General features: G+C 40.4%; 2 protein-coding genes across 3 annotated transcripts; one reads left to right on the forward strand and one right to left on the reverse strand.

The window, feature by feature from the left end:
• Positions 1–806: 806 nt before the first annotated feature.
• On the forward strand, positions 807–15,840 carry LOC129746481 (DCN1-like protein 4). Of its 2 annotated transcripts, XM_055740139.1 has the most exons (7): positions 807–928; positions 1,005–1,201; positions 1,576–1,887; positions 13,710–13,807; positions 13,869–14,122; positions 14,233–14,440; positions 14,500–15,840. In XM_055740139.1, exons 3-7 carry the CDS (start codon positions 1,772–1,774, stop codon positions 14,565–14,567), a joined length of 744 nt encoding a protein of 247 aa, XP_055596114.1. In that variant the 5' UTR covers positions 807–928; positions 1,005–1,201; positions 1,576–1,771; the 3' UTR covers positions 14,568–15,840. The 2 variants fall into 2 exon arrangements, with proteins under 2 accessions (XP_055596114.1, XP_055596115.1); XM_055740140.1 differs by lacking the exons at positions 807–928; positions 1,005–1,201; positions 1,576–1,887 and adding an exon at positions 13,232–13,559.
• An 865-nt stretch (positions 15,841–16,705) lies between these two features.
• LOC129746480 (protein FRG1 homolog) lies at positions 16,706–17,837 on the reverse strand. Its single transcript, XM_055740138.1, has 3 exons — positions 17,655–17,837; positions 16,980–17,570; positions 16,706–16,910 (listed from the first exon to the last, which is right to left on the reverse strand). Exons 1-3 carry the CDS (start codon positions 17,711–17,713, stop codon positions 16,763–16,765), a joined length of 798 nt encoding a protein of 265 aa, XP_055596113.1. The 5' UTR covers positions 17,714–17,837; the 3' UTR covers positions 16,706–16,762.
• Between the last annotated feature and the right edge of the window lie 867 nt (positions 17,838–18,704).

Here is an 18,704-nt window from a genome sequence, read left to right on the forward strand (position 1 = left end):
AATTTTTTAGGTAATTGTAATTTGTAATTATAGGTTCGATTATGGCAATAAGCTGCATTTTTTATGGATCCAACTAGTTTGAACTGTTTGTTAAAACTTGTAAATTAAACTACAAAACATTTTTGCAGTTGACAGTTAATTTATTTTTTTATTATAAAAAGAGCAGATCACTTAAATTGAAAATTACATTTTTATGCAAATTTATCACAACAGCAACATGCAGTGGAAAATTAAAAGGAGGTAGAAGGTGGTAGAAGGAGAACAACATTCGAAAGATCGATTCTGCTCGCCTTTTCGTGATATCTATTTCGATATATTTATCTATCGAACGAAAATATTAAAAAATGATTCCCGAAGCATAAATTGGCCACTTTTAGTTTTCTTTTTTCAAATATTTCGTCTTGCAGTATCGCGATTGTTTCGTATCAACATCAACAACAAAAAAAGGTTTAATAGTCCGGAAACGTGGATTTAAATCAGTTTATTCGTAAAACAAAAAACGATTAGATTACGTTTTTTTTTTTGCAAATTAAATTTAAGTTCTTTTTAATTTTAATAATTGAATTTATGTGAGACTTGTAATTTCCAGTTTATTTGGCTGATTATTTTTTAACTGTGTCTGAAACGCCATCGCGCTTTTGTTTACTATTTGCATCTCACAAATTGGCGTTAGCACGGCTCGTGCTATACTGCTTCCTCGTACAGGAGTATCCCTCTTGAAGTTGACGTTCAACGCGTTCAACTGCTGAGTGTGAAACCATCGGAATTATTACTTCATCCTTTTCGCGCATAGGTCTTGTCGTATTCAAAAATTAAGGCGTTAGTGAGGCCAATGGCTGGCTAATGGGGCTAATGGTTGGTTGAATATAATATCTTTGTTGTTACTGTCAAAAAGTCCAAAAATCCGAAAGGGGAAGGAGGAAAAGTGGTAATGTCTTCTTCGTGAATCAATCGTTTAAGCATAAATCAAAAGTGACTCGTTCCACAATTTTCCACATTTCCAGTTAAAGTTTTTCTACGCGAAAAATGCACGGCGTGGTCGGAAACTGATTTGGGTATATTCGTGGCGAATTCTTGTCCCGTGATAGACGAACCAAGTTTCGATTTCAAGGTGCGCGTGTTTGCGGAAGAAATTTCTAATTTTCCTAAAAAAAGGAGGATTGGTAATAACTTTGAAAAACATTATAAGCATATTTGACTGGTGAGTAATATGGTAGAATTATCAATTTAAAAAAAAATCATTTCTGCTAGATCGCAAATAACGCGAATATGAAGCTTTCCAAAAAAAAAAACAGGATCCGCCTACTTCGTTCCAGCAGTCTTTTTCTCTTCCAGATAGTCATTGCTTATTAGCATAAAAACAAAACTTATAATTTTCTTCATTTTTATAGTTTTACTCGTAAAATTGTTATGTAGATCCAATTTAGAAAAATGTATCTGCTTTGCTCGAAGTCCTTCGTTGCAAAATGAGAAATGACGTTTTGAATAAAATAAATAAACTTCCATGTTAAATATGATGACGCAGAACAATGTTATCGATATATCCCAGAGCAATAATTTGTGTTGATTTTTCAGATCACTTTGAGCTGGCGTGTGGAATCGACGAAGGAAGGCAGCCTGTAATAACGTTCTAGGCTTGTACGGAAACCGAAAGACTGCCCCCACAACTCTGATATTAGTCTACCATCGGGTTTTTTGGTAATCCCTTAATTGAAATTGTTCGACCGGATTCCGAACGGCCTTCAAAATTGATCACCGCGCATCACAACAAATGCCCAGAGGCAAACGCCGGTCCACAACGGCGGCACCGGACATGGGACCAAGCGAAGATGATCGACATTCGTCCAAGCGTCAGAGGAACACGGCCTATCAAAGCCAAAGCCAAAGGTGAGTTAAACGATTTTGCACACCTAGGGTGACCTGGCATATGGTATTACTTGGAACTTTTGTTGTATTCAGTATATTCATTCGTATTTTCTAGTAAACACAAACATGAGGGATTTTGTAAAATTATTAAAAGAAAAAAAAAGAACTATATTTTTGATAATACTTATCGGCTAACTATACATTTTTGTAATATAACATTTAACTATATTTTGATCTCTCGATGATTAGTGAATACTTTGTATAGAATGCCAAATTTAATTCAGTAACTGGAATCGTGAATATTGCACAAGGTCGAAAAATGTGATAAATCAGCTGCAAGCTTATTTTTCCTGAATAACAAAAAGCAGCAACACCGCCAGCTGAATCTTACATCATATAATTACATATTATTGCAATTTTGTTTCATGACTCAATTGTGCTCATTAGAATCAGGAAAACTTGAGGCTGCCTACACTAAACTGTAAATTTTTCTTGAACTTCTCACCTACTTTCCTCTGAGTGTATATTACTCTAAACTGAGGGAATTGAGAGATACGTATCGAAATATTTTAGGGAAGATTGGCACGACGTGGCAAAAGAATGCAGAGGCTACCTAAAAAAGTAACCATTACATTTCCCTTCTTAGGTCCTACGCCGTTTGGTATAAAGATCATTTGTCATAAAATAAATGGTAATGCATTTATCTTGCCTCTCTTTTAAAAGTTTGAATAAAGGCTTACCGCATAAATAAAGACGGAATGCAGTTGATGACCGAATAAGCATTTATTAAAACTTTTAACAGAGGGTAACAGCAAATGCTAGATAAAGGAGAAGCTACTTCTTAATAAAGTGGTCAATATACTTCGTTTTTTTTTTCGAGAAAGTACGGTGTTAGATTTTCTGATCTTATAGAGCGGATCGCATCAACAGAGCTAGTAGAAAATATAATAGAAAATTGATTCTTTGCATTTTCCTTTCTCAATGTGGGCTCTCTAGGTACACTTGGAATCAAACTCACCCCAAGATACTCGAAACACCTCGATTGAGTAATAGTTCTGCCTAGGCGTTGAATAGGTCTATGTTTCTTAGAGAAAAGAATCATCTCCCTTTCTCTGAAACTCAAACCGGATGTCTTTTTTAATAGTTGATCACCCTGGTGGTAAATCCTTTTTACGGATAGCATTCCAAGGCACGGCGAGCCACTGAGTCCCCCCAGTTTGCTACTCTGGGTCCATGGGTGCAATTGGTCGACTCTAGATACTATGTACAATACGCGATCAAGTCCATCTGGGGCCTCTGGCCATAATTACCATCTGTAGGGATTCGATGTCAAGAAATAATACAAAATCAATTTCACAATTATAATACGTTTATTCACCGGTCTTCTGTGTCTTCACTCCACGTGTGTACGCCTCAACTCTCTTTCTTTTTCTCTCCGTTTTTCCACGGCCGCCTTAGTTTTTCCGAATCTTCACATCGGTTCAAATATTTCACATTTCTCGCCGAGGGGCGACCCTACAACCCCCCCTTACTTTTTTTTTTTTAACTATTTAATAAGTAACAAAATCTTCGAAATGTCGTGGTTCCTTCCTTAACCGTTTAATTCCGGGTTGAACGGCTTCTGATGTCGAAGGTTCCTGATGATCTACCCTGATCTCCGTTGTGGGTGTTGAGTTTTCCACAGCATGATCTTCGGTCTCACCTTGATCTTCTTCGTCTACCAATTTCTTCAAATGCGCTACATTGCGCCTGCATTCTTTTCCAGTGCTTATGGATTTCAATGTTACATCCGCTCCAGATCTCCGTATTATTTCGAACACTTCTGGTGCGTAGTGAGTACTGAGCTTGTTTTCTTTGCGAAATCTCCTGACTATCACACGATCTCCAACGTCCAGTGAAATAATTCGAGCTTTACGTTGAGCATCAACATACTCTTTCCCCTTTTGTTTTTGAACGCGATCTCTATCTCTGACTTCTTCATCAACGTGTACTAATTGTGGCACCTGAGGTAGTCTGTTCCTTATGCGTCTTCCGAACATGAGCTCTGATGGTGAACGACCGGTAGTTGTATGAGGAGTAGAGTGGTAAGTAAGCAGATACTGGTAGAGAACCTTTCTCCAATCTTGACCCAATTCCTGAGCTATTCTCATTCTCTTCAACAATGATCTGTTTTGTCTTTCCACTTCACCGTTTTGTTGAGGCCAATTCGGAATAGTATTGACCAACCGAACTCCAAACTCAGCACAAAATTGTCTGAACTCTTCACAGTCAGATTTTAACTGAGGACCGTTGTCTGCTCTCATGCTATTTGGTACACCAAATATTGCAAACACTTTCGAAAGCTCGTGAATAGTATCCGTTGCAGTAGTACGTTTCATTTCTCGTACTTCAACGTAACGGCTAAAATAGTCTACGACGACCAATAAAGTTTCACCATTTGGTAATGGACCTAAAAAATCTATGGCGATATCTTCCCATGGTGCGTTTGGAAGATCTTTTCGGATCATCGGTTCAGGAGGATCTGGTTTTGATACAAGAATGCATCCTCGACACTTTTTCACAAATGATTCTACATTTGCATCCATTTTAGGCCACCATACGGAAGTGCGAAGATGTTGCTTCATCATGCGAATACCTATATGACCTTCATGGGCAATTCTCAGCACTCGTTCTCGAAGGGCAGCTGGTATAACAGTTTTATCTGACCGTAACAACAGTTTATTTAATCTGCATAGTTCATTAGCAATAACTTTGAATGAAATAGGTAACAATTCGTAACGTCCTTGATCAAGATATTCCAATATTTCAAGGATTTCGGGATCTTCTTGAGAAGCTTTTTCGATTTCGTCCCATTTTAAAGCTACCGATGTTGCTGCAGAAAGTGCGATTTGATTCATGAATAGTTCTTCTGCAGGGTCAAATGGTATTGGCTTCATTGTAGCTAAACGTGATAAAACATCTGCTACGTTTTTCTCACCGGGAATATGAATTACTTGGTAATCAAAAGCTTGCAAACGGAGAACCCAACGTTCTATCCTGGCACAAGGTCGTGACCTAACAGTAAATATGTACTTTAAAGCTTTGCAATCTGTTAGTATATCAAAGCTTATGCCTAGCAGATAAATTTGAAATTTTTCGACAGCCCATACAATAGCTAATGCTTCCTTCTCAGTTTGACAATAACGTCTTTCGGTGTCCGTGAGGGATTTACTTGCACAGGTAACAATTCGACTTTGACCATCTTTATCAATCTGTATCAATATTGCCCCTAACCCAATTGGGCTAGCATCTGCCATAACAGCGGTACGATCCGATTTGTTGAAAAATCCAAGCTTTTGAGTCTTTGCCATAGCTGCCTTAATTTGATCAAACGATTGTTGATGTGAAGTAGACCAGCTGAACTTTATGTTTTTCTTGATCAATTCACGAAGAGGTTCATCCATGGTTGCCAAATTAGGGATAAATTTATTGAGATAATTGGCTAAGCCAAGAAAACTGCGAACTTCACTTTCGTTTTGTGGCTGCCTAAACGATAAAATACTTTCAACTTTAGAAAGAGACGGAGAAATCCCTTGAGGAGTAATGTGATGTCCAAGGAAATCAATTTCAGATACGCCAAAAATACATTTATCCCAATTTAATTCGACATTCCGCTGTTTGAAACGACCTAGAACCTAATGATAAGAAGGGAACCCGTTGCAAGAAAACGAAATTTTATTATTTATTTATAAATTCACCTTATTTATTCGTTCATCATGTTGTTTTTGATTTTCACCTTCAACGATGACGTCGTCAAGATACCAGAAAGCTCCTTCGCACCCTGCCAAAATTTGATCCATACATTTCTGAAAAATTTCTGGAGCCGACACAAGGCCAAACGGAAGCCGTTTGAACCGAAATAACCCTTTATTTGTTATGAATGTAGTTACATCGCGGGATTTCGGTGCTAATTCCACCTGAAGAAAAGCTTCTTTCACATCCAATTTGGACCACAACTTCCCTTCTCCTAATCTTGCCAAGTATTCTTCTACAACTGGCATAGGGTGTCTCTCGCGTAAAACGGCTTCGTTGACTCGACGTAGATCTAGACATATTCTCGGTTCTCCATTAGCCTTTCCAACTACCACCAAAGGAGAAACCCATGTAGCTGGACCATGTTTTTCTTCGATTATATCTCTAGCCAAAAGTTGCTCAAGCTTATTATTCACAGCCGTTTCTAAAGGAATGGGAACACGTCTCAATGGCTGATAAACAGGTTTGAATTCTGGGTCCAAATGAATTTGAGCCTGAATATCCTTGATTTTGGAAAACGGTTTGCTTGCATCATCAGTATTAAAGACATCTACGCCTACTTTAAGAACACCGAGTTCTTTGGATGTTCTATCTCCAAGAATGCAGCGTTGACCATCTTTGACAACGAAAAATTCTGCAGATATAGATCGCTTTCCAACTTCTACAGTCGATGTGAATGTTCCGAGAATCACAAGTGGATTATTATTTGCATATCCTTTCAAGATCTTTGAACTGCCTTTTGTACATGCCGAAATTTGTATTTTGCGCTTCTTCAAATCCTCCCAAACATTATCAGGAATCAAATTAACGTCGGAGCCAGAATCTATCAACATATCTATTTCGATTTTCCCAACAATACAATGTATGACATTAGTTTCATTTCCGGAAAAGAAAGCATAATAACTTTTTGCCATATCCTTGTCACTTAGTTTTTCAGATATTTGATTATCCTTAGGTTCTTTAGGTTGTTCCTCTTCAATATTCCTCACCTTTTTATAAGGATTGAGCCTATTGGATTTTCTATTCGGGCAGCAGGATTCAAAATGACCTTTTCCTTTGCATAAACGACAGATTTTTCCAATGGCTGGACAAAAAGAAGCTGAAGCATAATGATCGGAATATCCACAGTTGAAACATTTTTTAATTCGTTGTTGAAAGTTAGTGTATGGCTTAAAACCACGAGATGATTTATTATCCATTATCTTTGAATGCTGATTATTCCAAGACTTTGAAGTAATCTTGTTTACTTCACGATCAACGGCAGGAAATTTTGTGAACGACCCTCTTGTCCTATTCTCAAAACCTTCCAGAGTAGATCCAATGTTTTCAATTTCACTTAAACTCAAATCTTTCTGGGAACATAATTTTCGTAGTTCATTCGAGGAACAACCTTCTACGATAGCATCAGTTAAGAAAATATTGATCAGGACTTCTCGAGTTTCATATGAAAATTTGTCAAAACCGCATTCTGATACTTGTTGCCTCAAACGCAATACAAATTCCGCGAAGCGTTCTCCATCATTCTGTCTAAAATGTCGAATTTTCCTTCTTTCAACTCCATCTAAACGACAAGGCTCGAAATAACTATCCAAAACATCTGCAACATTGCAACATCGTACCATTTCCGTTCCAGAGCTACTAAAGGGAAATTCTCTCGATCAGGGAGATTTTGGAATACACGTTGGATCTGAGCTCCGCCAAAATGTAAAAGCTTCGCCCGCCTATCTTTTTGATCGGTAATGTTGTACGCATCAAAATAACACTCGAGCATGCCTTTCCAAGAGCGCCATTCCCGATACAATTTCGGCTTTTCAATTTGCTCGCATCGAAACTGAGGAACCGGTCGACTATCTTCCATCTGTAAAACCATACCATACACATGAGTCACGAAATTTAAACAATTTCATTGAATATAACAAACAAATCTTTTTTTTTTTTTTTAACAGTGCGAGAATCCCATTGTACAATTCAAATAATTGGAAAATGATTGAAAAATTGTTTTTTTTTTTAATTCTTAACAGAGAAAAAAAAAACAGATTGACCAACTTTGTGTTATACTCTTTTGAATAAGATAACTTAAAATAAATAAAACTTCAGATTTTACATTTTATAATTGTTTTTTTATTATTATTATTATTATTATTATCATTTTATGTGCTCACACATATCTCATTTGCGCTCACGCAAATCTCATGCTTAAAAGAACTATCTGCGCTCACGCAGTATTCTTAAACAGGATTTCACTTACGGTCAGGTGGATACATTTTATAACGGAACTTCGTATGCGCTCACGCAAACGTTTTCAGACATCGTAGTCTGTCTGCGCTCACGCAAACATCTCACAACATAACAGACCTTGTTCGCGCTCACGCAAACGTCTCACGTAACCGAACCTCGTCTGCGCTCACGCAAACATCTCACTATCCAACCTCGTTTGTGCTCACTAGTCACTTGCTCACCCATCACCACATAACGGGACTCGGTTTGCGCTCACGCAAACCCTCTGCTGGTGTTTCCGAAAGTGATGACTTTCACCAAACTGTTTCCTGTATCACTTCTTCCACTTGGTCAAAATCAGTCAATCATTTAAATTAAAAAAAAAAACGACATTAAATTTAATGTTCTTGTGATTTTCGCACTGTACACACTTTCCCTTTTTGCCAACCAGCAGTAAGCTGCGGCGAAGGTGAAAGAAAAAAAAAAACATTTTTTCCTGCATTGCTGATGCAGTTCCCACGTGGGGAGAGAAAATAAAAATCTAGAATACCACCATTTCTGGCACATTTTCACCAATTATGTATTACTTTTATGCTTTACATACCTTATTTCAATCCTCGTCGCCAAGTTTGTAGGGATTCGATGTCAAGAAATAATACAAAATCAATTTCACAATTATAATCCGTTTATTCACCGTCTTCTGTGTCTTCACTCCACGTGTGTACGCCTCAACTCTCTTTCTTTTTCTCTCCGTTTTTCCACGGCCGCCTTAGTTTTTCCGAATCTTCACATCGGTTCAAATATTTCACATTTCTCGCCGAGGGGCGACCCTACACCATCCACACCTGCAACGAAGACTGTACCCGTGATGGGAGACCGCGCTTAAGCGCTTATCGGTTTACTCGGTTTCAAGTCAAAACTCCCACGAATAGCCTCATAAGTGTAAAGTGTCACTAATAAAGACAAAAAAAAGTCAAAACTCTAGCATATATACCCTACCTCTTGTTACGGATTCAAGACAAAGAACCTCTCCTCTAACGACTCGAGATCTTGGCTCCGCTTGGTTTGGCTTGAGGCCCTCTCCTCTTTGTACGTCCTTATGCCGGTCGAAAGCAGCTTATCCCGGACACGCGCCTGTCACAGTACACGTCCGGGGCTTTACGAAACTACTCGGATGATTCCCGGCGTAGACCTTCACCGACTCGAGTGACTCACACGTCGACGACGTGAAGTCACTATCCAAAAGTATTCCGCGGCGTGAATATTCTTTTCCCAACGAGTTCGATGCGCAGAAGGTCAATCTTATCCCCACAGCTTCCGTCGTAGGGAGCGCGTTCTATTCGGAAACTCCGCGGCAGTGAAAGTATCCTACATAACGTTCGCAACGTACCTAACAGCTAGGCAAACGCAGAAGGTAAAGTCCTATCTTTGTATGGTTTACTGATAGGATCGGACACACACTACCTTGAGGCGCCCAGCCGAAAGGGCATTCTACTCCGACCGTGGTCCAGCTTTCCCGCTTCCTTTGGCTGGCAACCCTACGCTTTGCCTGCCGTATGCCGAATCGAGAACAGCTGCGACTCAGATGAATCCCGACGCGGATGTCATCCTACCTCTAGTGGCCTATCCGACGGCGACGTGAGACCACTCTACCCGAGAGGATTTCGCGGCGTGAATCCCCCTACGAGTTCGACTGCGTAGAAGGTCATGTCTTATCCCTGCAGCCTTCGTCGCAGCGGGCGCGTTCTCTTAGGATACTCCGCTACGGTAACGGTGGAGATATCCTACACACGCACGCCACGTATCAAACAGCTCGGCATACGTAGAAGATAAATTCTTATCTTTGTTTGCTTTACTGCTAGGTTCGGACGCACTTTACTCAGATGCTCCCCGACGAAGGAGTCACCTTACACCGGTCGCGGACTGGGGTTGGTTCTAAATCCTCTGCAGGGCAGTCATGATCCGGGTGAACCCATCGTTGACCAAGTATTGGCATCCTCACACATCCTCCGCACGATGTTGTCTGCTGTCGTGTCTGATCCGCATTCGGTAAGCATGTTAGTGCGTACCCCTTCGGACCTCGTGTTGAACACTACGTGTTCTGGTGTTTCAACTGTGTCACCGCAGGTTGGGCAGAATGGCGAGGCCACGTGTCCAAACCGATGGTGGTACTGCATGAAGCATCCGTGACCAGTCAAGAACTGCTTCATGCAGAAATCCACCTCACCTCAAGCGATGGGCCCACCGGCCGCCTCCCGAACTGTCCCACTAGTGCTGTCAGGTCTACATCGAGGCCATGCCTGTGCTCGTAGCAGAAGATAACTTCCTCTAACAAGACCGAAATGGGCACCACATCAGCAACTACGGAGGACACTGTTCGGTATGCGCTGATAACTCGCAGGTTCATCAGCCGCTACACGCTGCAGAGCTTCTGCATATTACTCTGCCTGTTCAAGGCTGCCGCTCCGTACCGCAAAATGAACGAGGTCACGCTCGCCAGGACTCTCTTTCTGCTGCAGCGGATCGCCGAGTTGTTCGACATGACCCGCAAACCCGCGAGAGCTGCTGTCGCCATTGCCGCTCTTTTGCAGGCGTAGTCGAAGAGGGCCGTAAAACTCAACTGGTCATCGATCATCATCCCCCGGTACTTGATCGCATGCTTGGATTCAATTGCACACGGTCCAGCTGCAATCGTCCCTGATTGTGCTGAAATCAGGTTGGTGATCAGCACCATCTGGGTCTTGGAGCGCATCCAACTTTCCACCTCCTCAATCGCTCCTGTGGCGAGTAGCTGTACCTCTCCGGATGATAGGCCCGATACCAGAAGAACCAAGTCGTCGTCGAATCCCACAAGTCTCACTCCCGTGGGGAGACGGAGTCTCAGCAGTTCGTCGTAAACGATGTTCCACAATACCGGGCCAAGTATCGATCCTTGTGGAACCCCTGCCGAGACACTCACTGTTTCCAGTCCCTCACTGGTCATATACTGTAGTTGGCGATTACGGAAGTAACACTCCACCATCCTACAGATATATGCCGGAATCCTCATACGAATGAGCGACGACGCAATCACTGCCCAACTGACGCTGTTGAAGACGTTCTTCACGTCAAGGGTGACCACTGCGCAACACCGGTCTTCTCTCCTTTTCTTCAGGCTGGCTTCGTCTGCCCCTTCGATGACTAGTCGAATGGCATAACCGTGCTTCAGCCTTTCCGAAAATCAAACTGTTTATCGGGTAACAGTCGGTGTTCCATGAGCGCGGCCTTCACTGCTACGTTAGGGATGCCTTCCGGACCTGGATCTTTGTTGAACTGGAGGGACTTAGCAATGTCACGCAGTTCCCCTAGCGAAATCTGCTCCTCACGCGTATCCCAGTCTTATGGGACCCCCGGCCATATAACTTCCCCGTGCTGTGGGAACAGCTCGTTGGCTATTTCGCGCAGTATGTTCGGGCTCGTTTCCTGCGGCACACCCCCGCTCCGCGTCTTGGCCATGAAAGTTCTGTAAGCGTCGCCCCAGGAATTGTCGTTTGCGCCCTCGCAGAGTTGCTTGTAACGTGCCTTTTTGGTCGCCTCGATTGCCCTACAGAGGGCAGACCTTCCACTTGCGTAGGGCACTCTTCGCTCCTCTCTCGCTGACGGGGTCCTCGCCTAGCCCGTAGGCAGCTAGTACGCAGATCAGCGACCAGTCCAGTAGACGGGTCGCCGAGTGTCTTTCGGCTTGGCCCTCCTCGTCATCGCAACGTCACATACGCGTACGTGTACCCTCTTCAGGTTTTCCAAGTTCCGTTCCCAATCTAACACTTCGACGAAGACGTTCCGGTAAAATTGTGTTGTCTTCCAGAGGCGTGCTCCTGTTGTCGTACCTCTTCTACCTGTACACGTCGCTTACCCTCCAGTCGCTCGTCCAACCCGAAATACAGAAAATGACGTCGATGATGGACTCGCTCCCCTGTGGTAGGTCCTTGTATCGCCTACATTCCCCAGGTCTACGTTCAGCGTTGCCAGGGCTTCCAGTAAAAGCAGAACCCTGGGGTTTGTAAAGCGACTATCTCATTCTACGGCCCCGCCGATGACGACAGGGCTTACACCCGTGAGACCTTCAACAAACTTCTCCAGAGACCACCTCGGGGGGGCGGGGGGGGGGGGCGTAGCAGCTACACACGTTGATTCCGTTGACTATCACGAAGCCTTCCTCTCTAGCCGACATCACCTTTTGTATGGGGTATCTTCCTGTAACCCAAATCGCGGCCAGTTTGGCTTTATCGGTTCCCCAGTTACTGCCATGCGAGGTCTGCCAGTAACGCCACGTCCAACTTTTCCTCGTATGCCATCTGTCACAACAGCCTGTGTGCTGAGTGGCAGTGGTTGAGGTTGAGCTGAACTGCTTCTATCCCCGCGAAGGTGCAGTCTTCGCAGTGGAGACATTTTGCATCTTTGGTGCAGCTAGCCGCCTGATGGCCGGCTTCACCGCACCGCCAACACAGACCACTTCTATCGGTGCCTTTGCAGGCAAACGATTTGTGCCCGTAGTCGACACAGCATATAGAATCGGCATATTTTGCCATTTTTGTTCAATGTCCTTCCGTCTTCACGAAGTTTTTATAATTCAAAAAAATACGGGTAGATTTTGATGTAAACGAAAATCTATTGCAATCCAAGAAATTTGTTCCAAAATCAATGAAAATTTTCCTATGTTTTGTCTGAATTTTCTTTAGAAGTAAAAATTATTGGAATTTGGGTTTTTGGAAAAAATTATTCCAAACCTTTTTGACTCTATCACTACAAAGTCCTTCAGCATGGCATAGAGTCGTATGAAAGAATATTATTCTCTTTGAACTTATAAACTGTTTCAGATGAGGTTTAAATAGTGCACATGTTTTTACAAACTTTTTTTTTCAACAAATTTTCCGAAATCTTTCGTCGAATTGAGAAAAACATGTACCTAACATTGTTTTTCAAATCCTTAAAGTGATCATCGTCTGCTCCTACCTAACACTTGCGCTGAATCTTGTGCAAATTTTGAAACTTTCGTTGCTGTACAACGACGCACGCGACTTTTTCACCCCTAGCCGAAAAGCGTTTCATTTGTCAAGCAGATGAAAATAAAATAGAATGCATACCATCATCCCCCAATCGCCACCTAAAAAGGCACCTTCTACCTGTAAAGACATTCTCCCTCCCATCTAAGTATTAAATAGGTATGTCTCTCAAAAACAAAAATTCAGTCAGTCAGACAGGCGATGGACTATCTAAGTGACGACAGAAAGGGGAAGGAAAAAAAAGAGAATCATAAGTATTTTTAGCTACGACAGCAGAGCAACTGTTTCGGAATCGCGATCGAAGAGCAGCAGTAGCAAGAGCCAAAATAAAGGAACGCACGGTTGTTCACTTATCTGCAATATGATCGACAAGTCTTAAGTTGCCCAACCAACTGACCAGTAGGGACGATCGCATCGCAATCATAATTCTGCTCATTTGGCTGAAAATTTGCTCAACTCGTACTGTTTGAGTTTGATTTTCTACCTGCAAGTGTTGCTCCGGGTGATAAGACTCAACCCGGTTTCTCTTTGTGTAGTGATTATCAACAGATTAAACTCCCAGTACGACGACTCGTCGTGAAATCGAGAGTTCTGATAAGCAGGGGCAGCTTCAGAAAGGAAGGAAAAAATGGGCGAAAAAAAGTAAACCATTCATTGAGCGAGCGAGAGTTTTTAATTATTAAGTAGTTGATGCTTCGCCACGACAATCGCATTGTCCTGTGTTAAGTGTCAGCCAGCCGCATTTGACCTAGTGTACTATTTGGTAACGATGTTTTCTGTTTTCGTTCCCAGCTCACGACGATACAGCAAAGTTGATGATGCTTTCAGTCAAAAAAGATGTCTTACCTGGTTCCGAGAGTACACAACACCGAACGATCCGGACACACTTGGTGAGTAGTATGATGCCATTAGTGTGCTGTAATGTGTTTTACTAAAAGAGGTCTTTTTTAGGTCCCGAGGGAATGGAAAAGTTCTGCGAGGACATCGGAGTTGAGCCGGAGAATGTGGCGATGCTGGTTCTAGCATATAAAATGGGCGCTCGTCAGATGGGCTTCTTCACACAGAGCGAGTGGCTCAAAGGGCTCACGGATTTGCAGTGCGACACCGCCGGCAAGGTCCAGGGCAAGCTCGAACACATGCGCAACCTGCTTAACGACACCAACACGTTCAAGCTGATCTACAGATATGCCTATGACTTTGCTCGGGTAGGTTTATCAATTGTTTTATCAATTATGATCTAGTTAAGCAATGAAGCCTTGATCTTAGGTTCAATCAGAATGTTCATTTTAAAAGATTTTTATTTCTCCAATTACAGGATAAAGACCAGCGTAGCATGGACATTGATACAGCAAAAATTATGCTTCAACTTCTCCTCGGCAAGCACTGGCCTCTGTATACACAGTTCGCCCAATTCCTGGAGCAGTCCAAGTACAAAGTGATCAATAAAGATCAATGGTGTAACATTCTCGAGTTCTCCCGTACTATATCGAATGATCTTAACAACTACGACGTGGACGGTGCCTGTGAGTATTGTTTGAGCGTTGTTCTTGGCTTTTTTTACTTAATCAATTTCGGTTTTTAGGGCCCGTGATGCTAGACGAATTCGTCGAATGGTTGAGACTTTTCCGGATGCAGGCCACGATTAGCTGAGGCTTCTATTATTAAGTTATAAAACCGGTAGCAGATCAGGAGATTGATGAAAAACAAAAACATACAAATGCCAGCATCATAGCACAGAGCAGACACATCCAATCAAATTTACACCCGAAACACCATTTTCTTCTCGAACAACACCTGAACGAAACTGGAATCTTGAATCAGTACCCTTTCACTTACTGTCGACATACACAGACGTTCTGAAGCACAAAAAGCCTATAGTTTTCTACCACGCGAATCCATAGTGTTTCCTAATCGTAAAAGATGAATCAGATAGACGTAGCAATAATTTAAAATTTTGTAGTTTGTATGAGAAAATCGGAGGTTTTTCGGCGGTCATTCTTTTCAGACAGCTTTAGGCAAAAATATGTATGCGATCAAACAGGTCTCAACAAGAGATGATTACTCACATATTTAAGGCTTTTTTCTTTTAAATTCTTTTCACATAAACAAGTTGTATACACTTTTAAGAGAAACACCTTCTTCTGAAGTTTACACGTGCTAACCACCGATCGTCACAGGGGCGAAACTTTTTTAGGACTTAGCCAAAGAAAAACCGTTTTCTAACTCCCTCAAGTCGTGTTTTGTCTCGTTCTACTGATTTCGCTTATTTAAACCGCACAATCTATTGATTGTTTTTTAACTTATAAACCTCTCTTTTAAAAACAACAGAGGTTTCACGAAGTCGCAATTTAGGTTGAGACTTTGGTGTCTGCTACTAGGAGTAAATTGGAGGGAATAAGAATATTTTAATGGTTAAAACTGAAATTTCCTTAAACTAAGTTAATGTGGAAGAAGTCATCCGAGTTAGTGTGAACCTTCTAAAAGATTTAGTTAAATGTCGATCTATCGTTCTCCTCCAAATCTCAATACCACTAGAAATCGAATCAACTCCTCTTATAATTGACAACAACAGACTTTCAACGAAACTTTATCGTTTTGTAGTTTGAGCTGGTTTCTTTGTCGAAAGATTTCTTCAGTAGAATATTTATCAGTAACTTTTTTTTTAAATTAAGTTTACCTGCTTGTACGTCTATTTTCAAGTTGTTCGCAGGAAATTCATACTTGATGAGAGTATTTTCAACGTTTGTCGATTATTTTTATAAACTTTAATACAAAGGCAGCATCAAGGAATTTTTATTCTTTTCCTTTTTCAATCCAGTACCTTTCAAATATTAAAAAAAGGCTATTTATTTTATTCTTAGGACAAACACCTCATTAATCTCTGTTATCATTTTCATTGATATCTTTAACCGAAGGCAATACATGTTTTTCCAGATAAACTTTTTTTCATTGACGATGCAAGACGTTTTGAGCAGTTTCTTAAAGTTTTTGTCTACGTCTGTCTTTGTTTACTCTTAAACCGTTAAAGAAAATAATCAAATGAAGTCCCCTTTTCTTTTAATTATTTATCGTTTAGTTGACAAAAAAACATTAGACATTCATCTGCACACATGATGGCAAACGAAGCGCAGAAACCACTTGGACGTTAGTCTCACAAGTTGTGGGACGCATTACAACTCAAAGATAACACTACAACAAAGGCACACACCTTGAAAATCCAGGAAGACTTTAGTATAGATAACTATATTTCGGTACTACACAGCTAAGACAAAACAATATCTACTTATATTTAACGGAAATCGAACATCAACACGCTTGACATCATTAATCATTTAGGGTTCCTCCTGTCTTGGTCAACGGTCAAACCGGTTCGAGCAAAAAATACATGTTACTCTAAAAATTAATAAGGAAACAAAACTTATCACCTTAATTCCATTACGAACACTAATCACAACAACTAAGCTACGTCTCATGGACAGACGACATCATACAGTAAGATCCAAACAACCGAACATTTTATGAACTTCAAAAATTGTATAGTGAGAATCTTGAGAAAAAAGAGAGGTCGCATCATAGCCAACAAAATGTTCAATGAATTTTGATATTGTCGATCTGTATCGATCGAACAAAGAAAAGCCTAACGCGTTGAAGCGATTTGTTACTAGCGAAGAAAGTAAATGGTAAACATTGTAAAGTTATGCGTGAGATAACGAAAAAAAGTGCATCAATGACAGAAGAAAGTGAGAGAGAACAAAAGATTGGGTAAAATAAAAACAAGGAAAGACGAATTATCTGTATGTTGTTTTATTTTAATTTTTTAGGAGTAGATATGTGTTATCTATCACTTATTTGCAATATCGATCCGCCTTCATTTTACTTCTACGGTCTAGAAGGGCTTCATGGAGAGCACCTTCCTCACGGGCTCGTCTCAGTTCGGTTGTGTCTTCCGTGTTTACTCGCAATTTTTTGTCTTGGAATTTCTGGAACTTTTTCCTGTGAAAAGACATTTTTTTAAAACTTTAATCAATACCAAAAGCTATCCTAAAATTTTCAACTACTTACACGTAGTTTATCTCCACCTGACCGAGGTCGCCTTCTTCCTCAACGGGGACAGATTTGGAACTCTTCTGTTCCCTGACCGCACAGCTTCGAATGACACAGATTTCGTTTTCACCGACTTTTTTCTTTATCGCCACCAGAGCATCGTCCTCTGGATCAACCGATACGAAGCAACCGTTCGCAGCCAACAGAGCCATCTTGGCTTCCTCGAAAACCGGTTCGAACTGTTCCAAAGCCGAGACGGCATCTGAACGTCCAGTCAGCATACCATCCTTTTCCGCTTTAAGATATTTACCGTAACCCGATTTGAAGGCTACCTTCTCTTCGTTAATCAACACTGCTGTGAAGATTTCCTCTGGATCTGGTCCGTCTCCTTCGTCATGAGGTGCCCCCAATGTAAACAGGCCATTGTCCAGGGCTTTAATGTAGGATCGCTTCCCAAACTGGATAGCAATCGAGCCTGTTATTTCGGCAACTTTTGATATTTTCCACCAGCCACCGTGCTTTTGAGAATCCTGGTCTATTTCTACCCGAGATCGCTTGGAAGAGGAATCTTTATCCTTCTTGTGTTTCTTGTGCTTCCGTTTAGATTCCCTGTGAATTGAAAAGTATAAAATTGCAATAACTAGGTACTGACCCATTTTAAAATAATATTTATATATTATCAAAAGCATTTACCTGGAGCTTTCTCCCTTTAAAACCAACTTGCTAGATTTTACTCCACTATATTCTGCCATTGAAAACACCAGGAACAATTATTTAAGGTGAATTTTAAAGTGTTTTAAATCAAATTTTCGTGGAAAAAACTGAACACAACACGGGAAATTGGTCTGTTTTTGTTTACACTGCAATTCTATTTTTATAGCGAAGTAAATGAATATGACCAAAAGTTGAAATCAGAACATTGAAAAAAAAACATCGCATCACAACAGGGGTGCCTAAACGGGTAAAACGGGTAAAATCGGTAAAACCAACCTCAATAAAAGGCTACAGAAAATATAAAAATAATTTATAATTATTTATATTTATATTTATAATTATTATAAAAATGGAAAAACTTGTGAATATTCAAAACACTACAAAAAAAAAGAGGAATAAAGCAGAAACAAAAAATGCAAAATAGAAGAAATAAAATTTTAAAAAAGTGTGAAAAATACAAATAGTGTCGAATGTCAAAAATAACAAACAATATAAAACCCGAAAAATGGCAAAAATGAAACAAAAACAAAAATTGACTAAATGGAAAATGAGAAAAATAACACAAAAACGAAAATGTCAAAAATGACAAATTAATACGAAAATGGTAAAAATGGCAAAACTGACAGAAACGACAAAGTGACAAAATGACAGAAATGACAGAAATGACAGAAATGACAAAAATGACAAAAATGACAAAAATGACAAAAATGACAAAAATGACAAAAATGACAAAAATGACAAAAATGACAAAAATGACAAAAATGACAAAAATGACAAAAATGACAAAAATGACAAAAATGACAAAAATGACAAAAATGACAAAAATGACAAAAATGACAAAAATGACAAAAATGACAAAAATGACAAAAATGACAAAAATGACAAAAATGACAAAAATGACAAAAATGACAAAAATGAAAAAAATGACAAAAATGACAAAAATGACAGAAATGACAAAAATGACAAAAATGACAAAAAATGACAAAAATGACAAAAATGACAAAAATGACAAAAATGACAAAAATGACA

This window comes from Uranotaenia lowii, chromosome 2 (assembly GCF_029784155.1).
Source record: "Uranotaenia lowii strain MFRU-FL chromosome 2, ASM2978415v1, whole genome shotgun sequence".
Taxonomy (NCBI): domain Eukaryota; kingdom Metazoa; phylum Arthropoda; class Insecta; order Diptera; family Culicidae; genus Uranotaenia; species Uranotaenia lowii.